The 22,236-nt window shown below is 35.1% G+C and overlaps 3 protein-coding genes across 3 annotated transcripts in view; 2 read left to right on the forward strand and 1 right to left on the reverse strand.

Moving 5' to 3' along the window:
* Window positions 1-426: 426 nt before the first annotated feature.
* LOC125877796 (probable helicase MAGATAMA 3) lies at window positions 427-13,286 on the reverse strand. Its single transcript, XM_049559070.1, has 21 exons — window positions 13,133-13,286; window positions 12,881-13,040; window positions 12,022-12,149; window positions 11,596-11,793; window positions 10,850-11,041; window positions 10,601-10,636; window positions 10,186-10,274; window positions 9,940-9,990; window positions 9,184-9,295; window positions 9,003-9,108; window positions 7,508-7,605; window positions 7,309-7,422; window positions 7,103-7,195; window positions 5,042-5,095; window positions 4,281-4,339; window positions 2,595-2,679; window positions 1,642-2,010; window positions 1,354-1,476; window positions 1,165-1,251; window positions 613-804; window positions 427-483 (listed from the first exon to the last, which is right to left on the reverse strand). Exons 1-20 carry the CDS (start codon window positions 13,232-13,234, stop codon window positions 613-615), a joined length of 2,448 nt encoding a protein of 815 aa, XP_049415027.1. The 5' UTR covers window positions 13,235-13,286; the 3' UTR covers window positions 427-483.
* Window positions 13,287-14,724: 1,438 nt separating this feature from the next.
* On the forward strand, window positions 14,725-16,614 carry LOC125873006 (pentatricopeptide repeat-containing protein At2g06000). Its single transcript, XM_049553847.1, has one exon. The coding sequence runs from the start codon at window positions 14,960-14,962 to the stop codon at window positions 16,610-16,612; it is 1,653 nt and encodes a 550-aa protein (XP_049409804.1). The 5' UTR covers window positions 14,725-14,959; the 3' UTR covers window positions 16,613-16,614.
* A 160-nt stretch (window positions 16,615-16,774) lies between these two features.
* LOC125873047 (uncharacterized) overlaps window positions 16,775-22,236 on the forward strand; it is a 121,340-nt gene continuing 115,878 nt past the window's right edge. The window contains exon 1 of the mRNA XM_049553918.1: window positions 16,775-16,787. The gene's annotated coding sequence lies outside the window, so the exon portion shown is untranslated. The remainder of the gene's footprint in view (window positions 16,788-22,236) is intronic.

The raw sequence follows: 22,236 nt of genomic DNA on the forward strand, positions 1-22,236 counted from the left end.
ATCTCTTTGTCCCCATTTCAAAGAACTTCTTTGTATCCCTTTGCACCTTCTATTTTTATTTTTTTAAAAAAGCATTTATTCATCTCCCAGATAAACTTGCGTGCATAAACTAATTAAAAGTTTCCATTATTATTTTAACTCAATATTTATTTATTTATTATAGAAGAAAAAAAGTTCTAAAAGACTTCGCTATTTGCAAGTTGCGTACAAGCCTCTTCGAATATTTTTTCTAAAGTAAGGCATGGGAAACTCTTTAGAAATCTTGAATTCAAAATTTATCAAAAACAACCTTCCTATATTTAATATATATGTGTAAAATATCATAAACTCCATTTTATGAGATTCCACTGGGTAGGTGGTGGTTGTTGTAAACTTGATTTTAACCATTATGCCAATTCCTTTTGGACACCAAAGTACAAGTAACCATTACAAATCTTATATCAAGTTGTTCCAAGCTCCTAATAATCAATTGAAATTCAGTCTCTACACTAGAATGATTATGATACCTATAAATTATGTTGTAGTATACATCGAGAGGCTTTTGGAACAATCTTGTAAAAAGGGAATTCATATTTGGTCAAAAAATGATGGCAGAAAGAATTGTAGACAAACCTAGTCCTCATCGTAGCCCCCTTCTTCTCCAGCATAACCCCAGTCATCCTGTGGGGCTTGATCAGCTTCAGCAGTAATGGACACTTCAATGTCCATATCTTCTGGAGGAGCCTCAGATTTGTCATGCACAACTTCCACTTGCATTAATTTGAGATTCTCCTGACTGAAGAACTCAGCATAGGGCTTGGAGACCTAAAAGGGAGGCCAAATAAACGAATAAATGTTAATTGGATCACAGAAATCAAGGATGTAGCTGAGGTATAAAAAGGAACCTTGCGAAACTTGAAACTTTATAAACTGCACACAATGTTGGAGGAGTTCAGCAAAGGGAAAGAAAACTTAAAATGTGTACCATTAAAGCAAACACTGTTTTGGAGTGTAATAAAGGAACCTAAAAATTGGACAGCACAAGGATAAGGAAATTATTTTCCTAAGTCTACTATACAAGGCCAACACAATTCTTTTTCTTTCTTTGCTCCTAAGGAATTGGGTGTTCTTTATTTACCTCATCCCTCAAGATGGAAAACACATAATTATGCCTTCAGTTTTTACCTTATGGAGCGCATTTCTCTTCTCCGCGCTCTCAACTAAATTTTGCCAACGTGCGTCTCTTCGTAACGTGGATGCAGAACCAACAACCTAAAATCAAAATGAAGAACATTGTTTACAGGACATTAACTGTCTTACAAAAAGTAGGATTGAGCACTAGAAAATTATCATTTTCGTTTGCTAAATGAATACCAGGACAGAAGACCGAGCTCTGGTTATGCCAACATTCATTCGCCGATAATCAGCAACAAAACCAATGCCTTTATCTTTGCTTGCTCGAACACATGAAAATATTGCAACGTCCTTTTCACGTCCCTGTAACAAAGTGAAATTATTCACTCTACCAAATACAGAGAAGAAGGTGAATTAAACTATCAATCAAAATCGATGGCCTTCACAGAACCAAAAGCCTGAATCTCATTTAGCACAATTCAGAGCTAAATGATACAGGAAATCTGTCAGAAAAAATCAAAGGATTACCTGGAAACCATCAACAGTGTTGATATCAACTACCTTGTCAGACTCCACTCCAAAGGTTTCTCGGAACTTTTGACGCAAGAGTTTGACTTGATGCCTATATGGTGATATAATAGCTAACCGGGAACTTGATTTAAGCTCTGGATATCTGGAGACCAGTTTGTGATACATTGCAAGCACAAATTCAACCTCATCAACATTTTGCCAAGAACCACTTCCAGATGGCTGGGACTCCTTCCCATCGTGAATGTCAAAAAAGCAAAAAGGTCCAAAGCAACGGTATTCGTGCCAAGAGCGCTTTGTCTGCTCTTCAATATCAGGCCCATCTTCAAGAGCCTCCTTGTAAAATTCTCTGGAAGGGAAGTTCCTTATCTGTAATTTGATACAACTAAATTAATATATTCCCAAAACAGAGGACATTTTGTACTTCCTGTCATGGGACTAAACTCAACATTGCATTTGACTTTACAATTATATTTTCTTTTCTTTGTTGTCTGTTCCAAATTGTGCAAAGACTCTGCATCTTATTCCATTTATCTGTGGATTTCTCAAACCTCACTTTCTGTCATTTTCAAATCTTATAATCTCAAGATAAAAAAGCAATAAGGGTGCATGATTCATAGGTTAAACATTTGATCTTCTTTGAGTTATCAGTAAAAGCTCTGCATTTCTCATGCTTCAGAATCTGATGCAAGCACAATGCAACAGTACACAAAATCAGCATCCCTGATGAATGTAATTCTATTAGAGACCAAGTCTCTAAAACTATTTTCTAGTCAAATGGGCTTAGGTCAATGACAACAGTATTATTTGGCTGTTAGTAATTGGAATAAAGGCCTAAACAGTTTCTAGAGCTTTTGGAAACATGTCTGGACGTTGAATAAATGGGATTAATGTCTCAGCAATTGCATAAAATGTGCCAGTTCATAATGCCATAGAAGAGAATGCTCGCAAACCTCTGGATGCATGCGATATTGAGTCTTCAGCATCTGTACTGGATATCCCGCCCTCTGAAATCTCTCAAATAAGCTGGTGCAGTATCTGTCAATCCCACACCCAAGGAGGAAAGACGAAATTAGAGAAACAATAAGGATTTCCAAGAACTTATCTGGTAACTTAGAACAGTTGGATTATTTCTCGAAAAATGAAAACAAAGTTTTCTCCATTTTCATTTCTAAACATACTTTTGATATCATATTTGTCATACAGAGAGTCTAGACCTAAAAATCATAACAAGTTCTATAGTAAAATCATATTTATTTTTTTGAAGAAAGTTTGGAATGATTAAAAGAAAGGCAAAAGGGTCTGGTGGACTCTTGTACTTGTATGAATTTGTATTGTGAATCCTTCTACTTACTCGTTTGTCAATTGAACCTTTAAACTCAATAAAACACAATTTAACAAACCCATCTGACCATTGACCAGACTTATGTGACATTAGGATGTCTGAGTTGGCAAAAGTGTGTAACTACACGCCTCTTAAGGCGAGTGAGGAGCATTTTTACTTACAAAAATATTAAAAATTATAAACGAAATAATTTTTTAAACCATTAATTAAAAAAAACCTTTCTTCTTCACCCATTACACCAATTTTCAGTCATCTCCATCCCCTTTTTCTTTCTTTTCCACAATCTATTGTCATCTATTTAGTAGATATTGGGCACCTCCTTGAGTCCACTAAATTCACCGACGGAGGTAGAGAGCGGCGCTGGTGGTGCTCGCCGGACAACACTGATACGCAATGGAGTGAGAGAGAGAGAGAGACGCGGCTGGTCGGCAGAGAGGAGAACGAGGTGGGTGAGGGTGCAAGGATCTAATCATGGAGCCGAAAATAGTGATGGTGTGCGGCGGAGATGAAGGCGAAAATGGTGATGGTGTTCGCTAGATCTGGTGGTTTGTGTGGAGGTTGGAGGAGGAAAGGAAAATGGTGATGATATGTGGCGAAGATGAAGGCAGGTAAGGCAGAGAATATGAGTGGTTTCGCCGGTAAAAATGGTGACGGCTTTGGCTGTGAAACAGTGGGAATGGGAGAGAATGTAATGGAGTTTTACTTTAAAGAATAAAATTAAAATTTTATTATTTTCCTTTTATTAAATAATTTTGATTAATAATTTTAAAAATAATTATGACATGACATTAATATATGTGACATGGATATGACATGTCATTTATGTAAAGGAGAGTGAGCTACACACATGGTTGGAGGGGTTTAAAAGGTTCATTTTAATTGAGTTTAAGAGTTCAATTGACAAATGATTAAGTAGAAGGATTCACAATACAAACGCATACAAGTACAAGGGTCTACCAGACCCTTTTGCCTAAAAGAAAAGACAGTTAGAAATAGGAAACCAAGCAGGAAACGAATGGTAGCACTGGAGCAAAGTTAGTGAGGCTGAGATATGGAACGGAGGGGATTGGCAGGTCAAAGGATGGGAATCCCTGGTGGATAGATAAGCCTGGAGAGTCAAAGGAGCCGAATCTATTTTTTATGGTCCATTAAAACATCTCTTCTTTAGCAAGATGGCAGCAGAAGGTTACAAGAGCCTGTGTACTTGTTTCTCAAAAGTGTTAAAGAGGCAAAATACTTCTGTTTCATGATCTTTTATTTATAGTAAGTAGATGCAGTCACGCAGTTGCTTTACCCAAATTTTCCAGCAATAGGTGAGATCACAGTGGCTGGTAGTTGAACTGGATCACCGACCTGTAAAATATGGGAAAGATAAAAAAAAGTTTAAAATGTTTCCTGATAAGATACAGTTTCATATCAAAGGAGAAAAGGAATAATGCTGCTTTCAAAATTCTCTTCAGCATAGAGCACATCTGAAAACACAGATCAGTATCATTGTATCAGAAGTGCTCATGTGTAGCAAGGGAACTTTGGCACGCAAACAGTTTTGTTTTTTGATAAACAAAAAAAGTTACTAATGTGTAATAGAACATAATAGTTTCGAATACACATCTTCTCTAATGTCTAGGGCAACAGTTGAAATATTTTATCTTCTATAGACTAACCATTTCTTGTTGCTTTTTTATAATTTTACTAACCCAACAAGTGAACATGTTCAAATACTATTGAAATATTTTCAGTAGTGTGGAGATAAGGTTCACTCATTAAATAAATGAAGGGGATAAAATACAGGAAATATGAGTTCTTAGCTATCATGACACAGAAAGTAGACAACATGTTGGGGAATCCCACAAACGAGAAGTCGATAAAAGGTGTCGATAAAAAGGTGGTCAGACTTATATCATTCATGTCAAAACCATGGAGTTAATTTTAATTCCAGAAGAAACGAACAGTCCACGGGAAGTATGCCCAAATCTCCCAAACTCAAGGAATACTATATAAAATTAGTAAAAAATATTGAGGAAACAACATACATATTTGTATCAACATACATACCAGGAATACTTGTTTGCATCCATTGGACAAAGGGAGAAGTGTCGATGGTTCCACCTGTTTAATAATGATGTTAAGCATTGCTTTACACAAATCGGACAAGCCATTATGAGAAGAATTCAGAAGCTCAATAAATTTGGTCAGCAAATCCAGCTAGTTCACATACAATAGTACAAGGCAGCTCAACAAATAGTATTACTAGAAGATATTTCATAACTTATATGTATAGTCAGGAACATGATTATCAAGGAGTTTGAGCATTAGTTTGACTTACTTATAAGTATGTTAAGGGATATTAGTATTACTCTTGTTGTTTCTTGTACTTCGATTATCATAGTATTTTGTTGTAGTTACTGCTCCTTTTTTTCAGACTGCTTTGGCATGCTCTCAATAATATTTTGTCATGACTTCTCTACTTCATCATTTCTTTTTCGATCAGCTTTGAATTGCTTTACCTTGAGCCGAGGGTCTATCAGAAACAAAGGAGGTAGGGGTAAGGACTATGCATACACTCTACCTCCCCAGACGCCATTAACGGGAATACACAAGCTATGTTGGTGGTGATGGTGGTGGTATATTAGTAGAATTATTTTTTTTGAGAAAGCTATTAGTAGAATTATTTGTATATGGTCTTTTACATTATTGACAAAAAATCACACCAACAATAAAAGATAGAATTACCGAATTTGAAATTTTGGAACTTCTCGGACCCCACTAGTGGGCTTACACTGGTATGTTGTTGAAGTTTTGAAACTTATTACTCGTATATGAATTAGCAATATTACAGGTCTGTTTCTGTTCGGGTACGGTCCAGAAAGGGAATTTCGTAATGGTCATTGTGTTCTCTATTCAACGGGAATTTTGTAATGGTTATTGTGTTCTCTATTCGATGGGAATTTTGTAATGGTCATCGTGTTCTCTATTTGACTGGAACTCTTCCTTAGTGAGAAAAGAGGCCTTTAACCCCATGTGGTTTAGGCACACTATGCAGGTTACCTCCCGGTAGTATGAATAGAAGTGTAGGCGGTGTAGCACCTCCCTACTTTTCACAAACCTGTTAATGCCTAAGGCAAGAACTGTTAATGCCTTCTCCATAAGATAAGGACCAGGATACCAAATTCCTCATTTAACATGAACTGCACTTTTGTCATTCCAGACCATTTAAGCATATTTGTATGAAGTTAGGTATGACTCAATGGACTCATCCATAAGATTAGGACCAAATGCATACACTGTAGGATTATTTTTCAATAATTTGCAATTTGGTACTTGTATTTTGCTTGTGGACTATGACACTTCTAATGGGTTTTATTTTGTTTAGGGAAAAAGGTCTAATATACCTCTGAACTATTCAAAATGGGTCAGTTTTACCCTCCGTTATGTTTTTGGCTCAAAAATGTTCTCTTACTAGCCAAATAGCTCAAGCAATATCCTTTTTTCTTACTGTTGCTCCAAAACAAGAAAAATGGTCCAATTTAACTCAAGTCTTCACCATTAAGAGCACTTGTCCAGAACTTTAGATGGAGGGAAAAACTGTCTTATTTCACATAGTTCTAGGATAAAAAGTAGACCGTTTTTCTTGTTTTGGAGCAACCGTTAGAAAGAAGGGTATTTTTGATCTATTTTGCTAGCTGGAAGGCGTTTCTAAGCCAAAAACGTAACAGAGGGTAAAACTAACCCATTTTGAATAGTTCTGGGGTATATTTGTCCCCAACCTAGAGCTCCTGAAGTCGGTTTCATCATCTCCATTAAGTTTTACTAAAAGAGAGTATATTTCAGGACTAAGATTTTCTCCAGGAGGGAGTGGGCTTCGAAGATAATACGGGTGTGGGAAACAAACTTTAAATGCAAAAAGGTAAAGTAAACGAATATTTCAAAGCATTACTAGCTAAGTGTACCCAATGAAGAGGAACAACAAATGACAATGACAGGTAGAAAAAACAATAAGGACCGAGTTGTTCAGCTGATATTACCATATATTGGCATGTAATAGGCATTAGATTTTCTTTTTATAAGGATAACCATTAGATTCTATCCAAGGTTATAGAGGACACAGTAACTTACAGCTTGAGCAGCTTCATCTATTATAACAACGTCAAAACCACGATTCAATTTAGTGAAAACAGGGGAAGCGCTGAAGCTAAGAGTGGAGAACACCTGCACATCATAATAGATTAGTCATTGACTGGCTTTAGGTAGTTATAAAAAGAAGGTCCAACTGACATTGTGTGGACTTTTGTTAGCTACAGAAAGAGGTCCAACTGGCATACAATTACAGCCTCATCCAGAATAGAAGCACGAATGCTGTCTTTATCTTTCACAGGCCCTCCTTGCTTCTGCCTATCACCAATTTGTGAGTCCATGCCGGACAGCCTTTGTTCCACCTACATACACATAAACTACCAGGTAACCACCTGCAATTGGCACTGGAATCTCTAGAATAATGAGAGACAAGTGCAAGGTACAGACTAGGTAATCCATGGAGACTGCCTGCACTGAATGATGAGCTTTAAGACCAATTCGTACTATTTTAGGACTGTATGCACGGTCATTTTCATCCCGGATACCTGAAATTGATAATCCTTTTTATAAGGACCTGAAAGCGATAGTCATAAATGCAATTTTGCAGCAGAAGACATTCCGAGCACAAGGTTGTTTGTCATTTCCTTTCATAAGACGATAAAATGTGTGCATCGAGCTTTACTGCTGATTACACAAGCTAAAGAAACAAATACATACATAAGTAGAGTTCTTATTTTTCAGGGGGTGATAAATACATGCAGAAGTAAAATCTATTGAGAAGAGGCAGAGCATCTCATTTCTTTCCTATAGTTCATATCATATCTCTCAATTTAAAAAATCATGTATCTTTTCGAAGTCACCTTCAAAGTTGGAATAAAAACCATCATATAGAATTCCTTTTTGTGAGTAAAGTTGGAATAAAAACCATCATAGGTATAGAATTCCTTTTTGTGAGTCTTCCAATCCTGCAAGATCATAGGCTATGCTTGTTAGACGATAAGTGATACTACAGAGAGTTTTGTTTGTGTTGCTGACTTCTTCCAAACCCTTTTGATGATTCTCTAATGCTCAAGTGTTTGCTTCGGCGGGCTGCAATTTCATCATTTTGTTGCGACTCTGAGCCTTATAAAAGCTGTAGATTCTCTTTCAGGTTTTCCCACATTTAAGCCTATTACCTTAAAGTGCAAGCTTATTCTACGTTATATTCTGATGGCCTAGAAACAACTTCCATGAACTCAAACTACAGTATATTGCTACTACAGGAATGATCTGCCCAGCACTTCGCTCAAAACTTCTGTCTAAAAGCCTATGCTTCCTGTGCCAATATTTGCATGCTGGTTGGACTACAGTTCTAGTACCCATCACACATCATAATTTATGAAAAGGAACCAGGACATAAATTTGACATCTAATTATTTACCTGAGAAGGCTATGGTGACATCGCCACCACAGGATAGAAAGTCGTTATATTTTTTTCTGTGTTATAATTTAAGAGAAGATGAGCAAAAGGTAAATTTAACTTCTATTCTTTACTTTGAATAACATTGCATTTGGGTGATACAGCTCAGGGTAAAGAGTTCTTCCAGGTTTACTGATGACTGCATTCCCTTGGGTAACCGGTAATGTAAGGCTGGTTAAGCAAATTTAAGTATACCAACATTTCTCATAGCACTCATCGACTTAGTTATCACATTGTTGTACGTTATATCTATTTCATTCACAAGTAGAACAGATACTACAAGTTTCAAAGTGACTGATATAAGATCAGTAAAAAGATCTTCAAACAATTTTCAGAACAATGGAAATTTCACGTGTAAAAGCACAAAAGGAGCAGAAAAGTGTCCTATAATTTTGTAAATTCAACAATCATGTAATGATATTCACCATAGCAACACCACCACAACTTGTGTGAGAAGAAATTTGTACATAAAAAAGAGCATACCAGTGTTTAGAATGCGCAATACAATCTCATCGAGAGCAGAATTTGACGGAGCACAAACTAGAACACGAACACGATACTTTCGACTGGAATTGACTACTTCTGGTTTCTAGAAAAAACAGTTGTGTAAGAGGGCACAAATTTAAATTTCTCATATCATTACGATGGACAACATCAAACATACCAAGTCATTGCCAGATGTAGGGAAAAATCCATCGTCCCCATCTATTGGCATTTCTTGGTCTAGAGGATTAATCCCACCTAACCATGGGGATGCTTGTCCCCAGTGTTTGTATCTGCAAAGTTCAAACATTTTACCCTATGAGATACTCAAAAGGAACAAGGTCTTAAAGAGATCTGGAAAAGGAATCCTTTACACAATTCTGAACTCTGAATTTATACAGATTATCCATATATCTCGAAGAAGCATTGGTAAAATAGGGGAGACAAGTTGTCAACAGCCAACAAATACACCTATAAACTGTATTGATCACTCAGCCAATAAATATTTTGAGGATATCACTCAGCCAATAAAATCCAAAAGAATACACCATCTCTCCATCCATCCAGAAAGAAAGGAGGTGTTGGATCTTCACAAAAATCAGTTAACAAGTGTATATATATTTAGCTTCATCTCCACAGTCAAAGGATCTTGCTTCTAGATATGGTGGCACAACTTGGAAAACAAAATGATCCACACAACGGTTTCTACTCTGTCATTTTAATATGCTTTGAGGATTACACAGTTAATGAAGATTTTATCACCCGATTTTCCACTTAATCCTTTCATCATGTAGAGCTTAAAAGACTGCATATACTCATATGTATGGCCGGTAAATGTACGTAGATACATCAAGACATATTCTTTTTTAGATAAGTACATCAATCAACCCATATTTATAAATATCAACAGGAGTTCACGTATGTTCTGTAGACATACTTGTCTGACATGGATAATTCTGGTCCACGTTTTACACTGCTCAACTTCACCCTGCACAAATTCAGTAGATAGAAGAGAATCTGTTATCCTTTCCATTAGGAAAAAACTTTGTATTATATACAGATAAACAGAATAAAGGTGAGCCCTTCATGTTTTCCGTCAAAGGCAATATGCCACAGCAACAACCAGACTTCTTTTTCTAATATAAAAACATCTCAGTAACTACGAAAAAATTAAGCAGCATACCTGTTGGAGTGTACTCTAGCAGGAGTTGCATGCAAAATGGCACTGAGAATCCCAAGTATGGTTTGTGTTTTTCCAGTCCCTGGTGGACCCTAGAGTAATGAACTTTGTTAAATACTTAACTCTATTAAAGTTCCAACTTTCTGTATAAAAAGCATCAATGAGACTAGATTAACTTGAATATCAACCACTGCCTTTTTAAATTTTATACACTAATCTCTTTTTGTGGTAATTTTGATACATTAAAGTATTTTTCATGGAATATATAAAAATAAACAATTGAGCACTGAGCAGCTCCACTCGTCATGGCTTTTTGAGATACATACGTACATAAATCACAAAATAGTACACTTGAAAGAGCATTAAGAAAAGGCTTATTTTGTTTCTACAACCTAGAAAATAAATGGATAAGTCAAACCTGTATTAACACAAAAGTTTTCCGGGAAAGCCCTGCCTGCAAAGAGAAATGTTGAATGAGAAAAATGTATGCTAAGTTTTACATGACTGAGAACTACTAATAGATCATCAAGGGGGACAGAAGCACTGAGTTGGTATAGACAGCATATATACATTTATATGTGTGTGTGTGTGCGCGCGCTTATGTAAAATTTAATATATTAGAAAGGTGCTTACTGCATATAATGATAAAATTGTTTTAGAAACTCACATTAATAGCGTCAAGCTGAGACTTGTTGTGATTGCTTTCAAGAAATTCCTTCAATGGTCTAGATATTTTCCAGGCATGATCTTCTGTAGAACGGTTGCTATCAGCTGCTGATAGTATCAAATCCTTGAATGGGAGGGAGCTCACTGACCGCAGAGCAACATATTCACGGGCTATAGTTGATAAACTGCATATCTGCAATTTGAATCATGCATGTAAAAAAGGAAAATCACTTCACAAGAGTATACGATACTTTATTTTCTTCTTTAAAAGCAGTACCAATTTTAACTTTATAGGAACTGGTACTTTTTGTTTACTTGGTAATATTAAAACTGAAGCAGACGAATAAATTAGCATGTCTCAACAAAGTTCGCTGCAAATCATCTGAATCTGCTGTACTTGCTTTATACATGCGGGGAACTGATTCATCTTCACCATGACTAACTTACCAAGATTGCACTAACATAAATAAACATTGAGCATATCTACTGCAACTTAACACAGTTTTCGTACATAAAGAACCAAAATCAGGCATAGCATTATTTCCATCAGTATCCTTTTGAATTTGGTTTAGCTCAATTTTTAAGTTTGATCTACACAGACTCAACATCTCGTTTTTCAGAGTGGAGCTTCATCCAGAAAGTATAATAAACTCAGCCCAAGTGTTACATATTAACCACATGTAAGAAAAGACGTAAGGTAGAATCACAAAGAAATTTGACAAGAATTTAGAAGTTATGTCGGGGTACCTTAAGAACATGCAAAAGTTTTGCATTTTCGGTAACAAGAGGACGCATACTCAAAAGCCTAGAGCAAGCTTCGATTTCCTGTGTATTCAATTGTTTGACCTCTCCGCTAAGGTGCATCCGAAGTCTTATTTTGTCTGGTCGACGATCCTCAACCAACGCAAACGCATATGCAGTTGGGAGTCTCTTACCATCTCCAAACTGCAAATATTTCGCCACAAGCACCCAAATATTGAAGAAAAAAATTAATTTTGGACAATCAAGAGACCTCAGAAAGAAAACAACGATCTATGGTGATCGATCACATTATAATGCTTGTATTCAAATTAAATAGGATGGCCTGGGGACACAATTTTTTTAACACGTATTTTGGACCCATTAAAAGTAAACAACTGAAAAGCATAAAGAAAGTTCACAGAAATAGGGTACCTCCTTATTTGAAAGTAACAACAGATCATTCTGTTGTATTGATTCAGAATCACTACAGGAAATCATTGGAAAGTGAAATCCGTCAATCTCACTGCACCCTACAGTTACTGCCTTCATCCAAAGTGTCTCTACAATTCCCAAGAACAAATATGCTAAGCACGTGAATACAAAATCAACCAAATAAAATGATAAAATGGATCTTGAAGATACACCAATATAAGCTTTGAGTTATGTATATGAAATTGCAATCTAGGTGATAAATTATGAAAATATTAGTCATTCTCAAGTTTTAAAGACAAAAGAATAATCATAATAGTATTAGTTGTTCTTGAGTCCATAATAGTTGTAATGAAAATCCAATAACACATGCATAAGTTCATGTCAACAAGTGGACAGAGTCATCCTTTCTTTCATCTACTAACACCTCTATAAGGCTGCCCAACAATGAACGCAACAAGAAAAACTACTACTGTGCTTCAATCCGAAGTTAGTTCAAAATCTTCAAATTTTTCAAGAGATAGTTCTTGTCAGTCTTGAATTGGTTTGAGATTACGGCGTTGTTGTTTTCTTGGTATGGTTCTTTTCATAAAAATCCACATACACATCAACTTCGTCTTAATTGTCCATATCCTAACCCAAATTAAACTCAAAAACACAAAAAAAGATATATACTCTTCAGTATAAGGGGAAAAGGAAGGAAAAAGAAAACTAAGGGGTGGGGAAGAATTAAAGGGGAACCGAAAAAACGAAAAATCTTGGGGGCAAGAAGCACTTAAATGTGTTTTTCTTTTTTGTTTTGATAGAATCCTAAACACATTAACAATATGGGGTTAGATAACCAAGAACAAAGAAGAAGTACCTTCTTCATCATCATCTTTTTTCCCTTGTATTATTTGAGCTTTAACTTCTTCAAATAAAAGAGGTTCGAATGTTGCAAGATAATCTTGAACATCTGTATACGAATTCTTTGCTTTTTTCAGAACAAGAGCGTTGTCATCATCCCCTTTCCCCTTCTTCCGCTAAACAAATTGAAATACATAACAATGAAAGATATTAAAACCCACATTGAAATACAAAACATGAAATTGCAAAAATAAGATAGTGAAATTACATCGGATTCTTTGAGGAGACGAAGGTAGTCCCAACTGAGAACAATTTTGTAAAAGCGTAAACTTAACGCTTCTTCGTCTAAGTTGTTCTTGTCGACCGCCATTTGAGAAGAAGGAGAAAGGTAACTCCCCTTCTTGTGGGTTGTAGGGAAAACAGAACAGTAGAGAGCATTACAGGGTTTAAGAGGAAGAAAGGGGTAATTATATAGTTTCCCATTTTCGAGTTTTCCTTTTATTTTGTGATATTTTTAATTAATTGAAATATTTTGGACAAATAATATTTTCTTTTTGTGTCCCTAAAAAAGGATTGACAAATTTACATACAAGTTTTATATATGTATAAATATAAATATTTATCTTTTAAATTTTACATACGATTAATATGTTCTTCCAATAATTTATCAAAAGAAAATTTGAAACACAAGTTTAATAAGCTCATTCGATTGGTTGGTAGCGAGAATTGATCATTGTATATATTTAATATCAATATTGTGGGTTTATTTTTTTTGTGACATAAAAAGTTATTTAACATTATCAAAGTCTACAATTAGAGTAAATTGAGTGAACGCATGTTATTAAAAAAAGTATTCTTATATATATAGTATGGTTGTTGTTTTGATTTTCCTAATAAATGTTAAATTTTATCTTTTTAAAATTGCGATATTTTATACAATGAATAAATATATAAACTAATAATCTTCAAAGTTAATATTTTTAATACGAAAATAAAGCAATCCAATCCTTCTATTGTTAATCGTAACATTATAATCTATGCACTATTAATAAAAAAAAAACATTACAATCATATACTAATATTGATTTCTACATTACACAATATATGCATAAAATAAACTAAATTACCCCTAATTATATGTTGGTAGAATATGTACATTTCATTCACTAACGAAAGTTACAACAACAACATATTGAGTATAGTTTTACAAATAAGGTCTGGAAAAAAAATAGAGTGTATACAAATTTGACATCTACCTCAGAGATAGAACGACGGTTTCCAATACCCTCGGCTTAAGATAAAAGTAGCCTTAAAAAAGAAGTAATAAAAATAACGAAAATAAATACATTCACAATAAAAAATTAGATAAAAGTATTTGTATTTGAAAAATGCATTGAACAATATTATCATAAAATTATTGCCAAACAAACACAATTTACTCTAAAAGGTTATAGTTTGGTAAATATTGTCGGGGATATAATGAGACATTTAATCATATTTTATTTTATTTTTTTGAGCTAGACTTCGAGCAAAAAATTATTTCCACTTTAAATTACTTATAAAATTTTAAAAATAATCTAATTTATATTTTATAGCCAAACACAACTCCAATTTATAAATACTAAAAAAAGTACTTATTATTTTTCACTTTAAAAATATAAAATATTTTTCATCAAAATACACAACAAATTTCATGGCCAAACATCCCTTGGTTCAGTAGTTCATCACATTTTAAAAAATATATATATTTATATTTTACAAGAAAATAATATAATGATGTGAAAATCTATTTTAAATTGTAGCAAGTGAGAGATAGAAAACTATTTTTTCACAAAGGGAATAAAAAGAAAAAAGAAGAAAGTGAATGGGAAAATAAAGAAAGAGGGATCAGGCATTGTCACACTGCGTTTAACATTTAACCTTAGCCTGCGTTTATCATTGACGCCACTGAGTCATTTTCCGGCCGCCGCCTCCTCCTCCAAAACCCTAAACCCCAATAAAATATTATCACCTCCGGTACCGGAAATGGTATGACTAAAAAACGGCTTCTAAATCTAAGATCGATTCAAACCCCTACTATCGGCGACCGGAGATAATGCCCTTGTGGGTTCAACGGGCGTCCAATATCTTAATCATTGCTCGATTTCATGGTCTCACTTCTTCAAAATCTATCCCTTCATACGGACCTGGACCTGAAGCGGTTTGGTTTACTAAAGTTGTATGTCTCCTATGTTTTCACCATTCTCAATCACTTGATGTATTCGGTTCTGATTATTTTCGTCAAAATTTGGACCCACATATTGCTTTCACCGTTATTCACCATATTAATAACAATTTGAATAACCCCAGATTGGCATTTCGTTTTTTACAGTGTACTAGGATCAATCTGAATCTTGTTCATTGTATTGGGAGTTTTAATTTGCTTTTGAGGTCACTTTCTCAGATGGGGTTTCACGATTCCGCTATGTTAGTGTTTAAGTTTATGAAAGCTGATGGGTATTTACTAGAAAATTCGATCTTGGAAAGTGTAGTATTAGCACTTGCAAATGCGGGCAAGTTTGAGACTGCCAAAGAAATTTTGATTTCACAAGTTGAGTTAGGTAGGAAGGAAGGTAGAATTGTTAGGCCTTTTGTACATAATAGTCTTTTGAGTTTATTAATGAAACGAAGTAGGGTAGATGAAGCTGTTGATTTTTTCAAACATCATATTTTGAGGTCAGAGAGATTGTTTCCAGATACCTGCACTTTTAACACTGTGATTCGTGGGCTTTGTCGAGTTGGAGGAGTTGATAAGGCATTTGAGTTTTTCAATGACATGGGAAGTTTTGGTTGTTTCCCTGATACTGTTACGTATAACACTCTTATAAATGGGTTGTGTTCTGTTGGTCAAGTAAACAGGGCTCGAGGTTTGTTAGGAAATCTTGAGTTACAAGATGGACTGTCACCTGATGTTGTGACATATACTTCTGTTATCGCTGGTTACTGCAAGTTGGGCAGAATGGATGAGGCTATAAATCTGATGGATGAAATGACTACTTACGGTATTAGTCCAAATCTGGTTACTTTTAACATTCTTATCAATGGTTTTGGCAAGATAGGAGACATGTTTTCTGCTATAAAAATGTATGGGAGGATGTGTGCTGTTGGTTACCCTCCTGATGTTGTTACCTTCACGTCTCTCATTGACGGTTATTGTCGTACTGGAGAATTAGATCAGGGCTTAAAGCTATGGGATGAAATGAACACTAGAAATTTGTCTCCGAACCTATATACTTTTTCTGTTCTTATCAGTGCTTTGAGCAAGGAAAATAGGCTAAATGAAGCTCGGGACTTATTGAGGCAATTGAAATCGAGGGATGATATTGTCCCCCAACCATTTGTATACAACCCTGTGCTTGATGGGTTTTGCAAGGCTGGTAATTTGAGCGAAGCAAATGTCATTGCAGCAGAAATGGAGAGCAAAGGGTGTTGCCATGATAAAATCACCTTCACCATTCTCATTCTTGGGCATTGCATGAAAGGAAGAATGCTTGAAGCTATGGCGATTTTTGATAAGATGCTGTCTTTGGGTTGTGTCCCAGATGATATCACAGTAAGTTGTTTGACATCATGCCTTCTAAAAGCTGGGATGGTAAAGGAAGCTTATAAAGTAAGGCTCACACCATCAAAGAACTTGAATCCTGATTTATCATCTTCAAAGCAATCTGTACCATTCCAGACAAGTTTGGATATCCCAGTGGCTGTTTAATTTGGTTCCTTTGGCACTGCTAAGGAACATGCGAATCGTTGTTCTCTTCAAGTGCTTCAGAACTTGAGAAGATTGCTTCAGCATATTTATAACAAGCTCAAGAAGCATGGTCATCGTCATTTCTGTAAGGTGAGAAGCTCCAAAAAACTACTTAATCTGGTAGTTTTTTTTACCTGTTTTGATAAGTTCACAAAGTGTTTCATTTGTGGAATTAACAGGAAGGAACCCTTTAGTTTACAAACTTATAAGACCTGCATTTCTAAGATCTTTAGTTCAATTCATCATTAGCACGAGAAGCATTACATGTGTCCCTCTAATTTCTTCAGGTTATAAGCTCCCTCATTTAGAGAAAAGAAAACTGGCAATAGAAACAAATAAAAGAAAAAAAAACGAGAAGATGCCTTCTGCTTACCTTTTCATGAGTTTTATCCAGGTCATCTTGTGATAAGCTTTATTATGTCATCTGATAGTCTGATAGGGTTCCATCATTTTGACAGGATTTTGATGGATAACTATCAGAAACTCAAGGATTGTACATGGAACTAGTGCCTTTTTTTTTTTAATAAAAGGGGAAATAGTCCATGAAAATCAGCTAAGCTACCACGGAATAGTGTAATAATATGAGGCTGGACCGCTGGAGGGAAGATTTGAAGAGTTTGTTGAGTGAGAAGAACTGAAATGGGAAATTAAATTTACAATGAAAAACAATGTTTTGTTTGTTGAAAGTCTTGTGAGAAACTTTTATACTACTTTGTCAATTTTCATACATTGTTATCAGTGATGTGAAGGTATGTGGTCTGCAGATAAAAGGGCTTCCTTAAGAAGGCTCTTAAAACTGCTAAGACCGTGCATGTTGTTTTGTTCATCTTCAAGTTTTTACAGAATTTCAACTAAAAAAAAATTTCTTGATTATTTGATTTTCAACTAATTTTTTTTTTCTTGATTGTTTGATTTTCAACTAGAATATGGGAGTATTGACTTTGTTCTTCTGTTTCTCAATTTGACTGTGTCCAGCAACCTTGTTGGCAACAGCCGCTAGGAGTTGTCCCGCACATCGAGAGCATATTGGCATCTTTTATAATTTCAGTCGGCGTCCTCGATGTAGGTAAGCTTAACCTTTGAAGTACTACTGACCATAGCATCAACTTGATTTACTCCACTGTTACGCAGTCAGCTGACATTCCAAAATGAATGAGAATTGTCTAAAATTACTCATGTTTTTTAAAATTCACAGTGGCCAACTTTATAGAGTTCAAATGCACTTAAGCTCTGTCTTCATCATTTCCCTTTTTACTATCATGGTAAGATGTCATGTCACTCCCATTACTTTCTAGGGCCGGTGCCCTTTTCTCTCTTTCCAAAGTAGCAACAGCAATAGGCTTACCATCTTATAAGGTTGATCATAGGATCTTCAATTGGTCATAGTTAACAGCATATTAATTTGCTGTCTCACAGGTCATATAAGCCCTCCTTCCATATTATGTCAGTCAAGTATCAGCTGAAAGATGCATTTCAAGTTGTGTTTAATTTTCTGCTTCTTGTGAGTTATCACCTGTCAGCTATCCCAGCCATGTAATCTAGAGTAAATGGCTATACCAACTATGTAAACGGTGATTATTTTGTATTTCATAGCATTTCTCTTAATTGTTTTTGTCTTTATATCAGTGTTGGCCTCTTCACCTTCTCGTTCTCATTCTGGAAGATGCATTATCGGCACATATGTGTTTAAATTATTCAACCTTTCTAACTTGACTCCTCTGTAACTTGGATGCTAGAGTATGCTTGTTTCGTTGCTTCAAACTTTGCACTTGTCAATTTGTTGGAATATAGTTGGTCACATTTTTCCTGAATAAATGTTGTTGCTTCCTGAATTTCCATGCCGGCACCACTCTATATTTCCTCCATTTATTTAGAGAAGCGTAGTGTTCTGCGGTGCTTGTGGTCTTGCTTATGTTCCTGTTCAAAATCTGTTTCTTTCAGGTTCTCTTTACTGGGTTTAGACAAGATCTTCAAAAGTTGACGGGTCTCAGAATATTCTATTCACAAGCTGGGGCTATGTAAGTACCTTTTTATAGATGTTTGATTGTTTTTTCTCCCCACAAATGATTTGGAAGATGCCAATCAAATGTTCTCGCCGTCGAAAATTGTAATAACAAATGGAAAATGTCCTTTCTGAAGATCTGAGTTGGGATATTTGCCCATATTTTTTATAATCAACCAGTTGAAACTAATTATGGTAGATGTAGGCAAATAGCAAAATAATTGGTTTCAACTGGTGAACAAAAAAGTAGTTGTGTATTTGTTTATCCTAAGTGTTAATGTTGATGAGTGTTTGTCACGCAAAGTTCTCAATCAATAAGGGTTTTATGAAGTCCCCAAAAACAAAATTGAATGAGTCTTGCACAACCTTTTGTGTTTTTTGAACAGCAACAACTAAGTCCCAGTCAGTCCCAAACAAGTTGTTTGGATGTATGAATCCTCAATAACCATGTTTCACCATCTAAATTCATCTCAGTCAACCTTATGAATCTGCAATAATGTTATGCCCACCTGCTGAATACAATGCCTTCTGATGGACGTAAATAGTTGCCATACAGAAGTTTGTCTGATTATGAAATGACAGATGGATTTTTGTATGCATTCCCTTGTTTACATAGTGAATTTCTGTTCTTAGGTTTTTGTGGGGCATGATGCCGTGTTACCTTTAATGTTGTATAAAGTATGGTACTTGCATCTTTTCAATGCCTAACAAGACACTATTTTCAAACACTGCAGTCGCGATGCAAAGGGATACACAGTGAAGATCCTAGGGACAGATATCTCATTAATGCCTAACAAAGACGCATACTTCCAAATTGGATACACGAGTTGTCTGGGTTGAGGAGGAAACTTGGCTATGCTCATCCAGATCCCTGAAGCATTCCAAATCCATTGGTTAAATTCACTGTCGAGATGCAAGGGACAGAATGCATATATGATCAACAGGCTAAGCAAGAAAATTAGTGTTCATCCTCCTCTTGTGTACGTTGATGTGATGAAAAGTTGTACGTAAGTAACAACTGGATATTGAAATCAGGCCATTTGAGACGTAGTGCACGAATTCTGTTGTGATCTTTACATTTCCATATTTATAACGAAGGTCAATATCATTCTCGCCAAGCAATGCTCGTTTGATTATAAGTTTATTTCCACTTAGCAATATACAAAAGGTACAGCCTGCCAAATTTACTTACCCCTCTGAACGTTTATTATTTATGTTGGGGTTAAGGTCACAGTTTGATTATTATAATTTCATAAGTTCGATGTTTCACTTACACAAAAAATTCTACCATTTCTCTTACTAAATAATTATGGACCACAGCCTAGTCTAACTCCTCACTAAAGAAGAAGAAAAAAACATATTGTTTCACATGTTCAATTGCTAGATGCCAACCTACTGCCTATCTCAGATATTAATGCTTCTAAATTTGGAGCACATGTAAAAAATACTAAATGACTTTTTTTCATTTATTTAACTTTAATAGATAAAAGTATTCAATATTTGTGCTGTGGGAGGTAACAAACATCTAGTATAATAATTGAACTGTGCACAAATTAACTCAAATGCCTTCGTATTTAAAAAAAAAAACTTAGTAATGTTTACACACAAGTATTTATGTGACGTAAAAGAAAACCATTTAAAAAAAACTCATGTGATGTGATGTCTAAAGTCTGATAAGTTGGCACTACTAATACCCTATGAACAAATCGAAACAAAATCCATTTGTCTGTTACACGTTGTTTTAGGTGATCTATACCTCCTGAGTTGTGACGTTGTTTGCTTGCTAAATAGTGGGAACTACTTTTATCTTGCAAACCAATCGCACCTTGCTTGAGTTTTTTATTTAGACTGACACTAATTATATATAATTTAAAAGTATAAGACTCGGGTTCTTTTTTTGTGAGATACTCTTTCATTTACACGAACTTTAAAAAAAAAAAAGTAAATAAAACATGTAATAAAGTTTTCTACCTTGGTTTTGGATCGTTCAAATTCTTGCTTTTGTTCAAATAGCTTATAGTTTAAACTTTACGTAGAGCAAAAGGTATGACCAGATCATACCCAAAAAAAAGACCAAAAGAATTGCGTAAATTACAATCTTGTCCCTAAAAAAATCTCTGAAACTAGCGATTAATTAATTAATTAAACAAGGCTTAAAAAATATGCTTACTTGAAAGATATTTTCGTCATTACCCACCTCACCTGAGGAATTACAAAAGTTCCTTCCCCTTCAATTTCCCCGCAAACCAAACACCGACTTGCCATAAAATGAAGAAATCAACGGTGAAAAATAGAGGAATTCAAACGGAACCGGAAAAGCTGACGGAGCCGGAGATGAACGCGGCGTTGCAGCTTATTCAGCTCAGCGGCGATTCCGATAGCAGCCGTGAAATTTACCATAACGCCGGTGAAAGTTCAAGAGTAGTGATCGTAGAAGAAGAAAGCGTCGGCGATACGGCGGAGGTATCATCGTCAACAGCCGTGAATATGGAAGATGAAGCTTCTCCTCCTAAGAAAAGGAAGTTCCGATCCGTCGCTGCACTTTATCAGGTTACAAAACCTTTGATCCTTAAGAATAAACATCGCAAGTTTAAATCCTGATAGCCAAAAAACATATATGTAAATTATTTCGTGTATATATTAATTATCAATCGAACGATATCAATAAACATTATTGTAGATATTTTTGGTGTAGTATATCCAGTTATTTATCGCTTTAACTGAAAAATATTAGTAGATCCGTTGATTGATTGCTTGAACTTTTATCTTTATCTCCTAGAGTTTGATTCCAATTTGTAATTCCTTTTTCCATTTCTCCTGTCACCAGTTTTTACTTTTGATTTTTTAAAAAATTATCCTTTAACTAATTAACTGATTGTTCATGTTCATCATATGTGGGTTTGTTTGATTTGATTGGGTGGATTGGGGTTACTCAATGGGGGAGATTCTCGAGTGTTCTAGATTATTCTTCTTAAACCTTGCAGATTGAATTCAACTTTCTGACATAGCAAATTAATAAAATCAAAATACTGGTAGTTTATTTAAATAGCACATGTTATTGATTATCTAATTCGTTTAATTTTATGATAATTACTTGTGCTACATGAATTAAAAGCCAATCTAAAGGCATGTGAATATGGACGTAATGTTGGTTATCAAGAAATTCATCAGACAATTACATCAAATTAGTATTTTTTTTTCTAAAAAAAAGAAGAAGAAGATATTGTCGAGAGTTTGATATATTGGGGTCATACCTCATTTTCCCCCTCAATTTATATGTTTGCCTGCACCTTTAAAAACTTAACAACAATAATAACATATCTCGTAAAATTCCACTTAGTGAAATATGGGAATAAAGTGAATAGGATCTGGGGAGGATAGCCTCTTATAGGTGTAGGTATCATAAAAGGTTTAAGATGATTCAATATTATTCATAATTATTTTACTAGCAAACCTGCACAACACATTATCAAGACACAATACAACATATAAGATGTTGTTTTCTTATCCTCACATCATGTATTCATATTTTGATTGCTAATATGACAGTCGTTTACCCTTCTTGTAGCGAAGAAAAAGAGAG

Source organism: Solanum stenotomum, chromosome 1 (assembly GCF_019186545.1).
Source record: "Solanum stenotomum isolate F172 chromosome 1, ASM1918654v1, whole genome shotgun sequence".
Classification (NCBI taxonomy): Eukaryota; Viridiplantae; Streptophyta; class Magnoliopsida; order Solanales; family Solanaceae; genus Solanum; species Solanum stenotomum.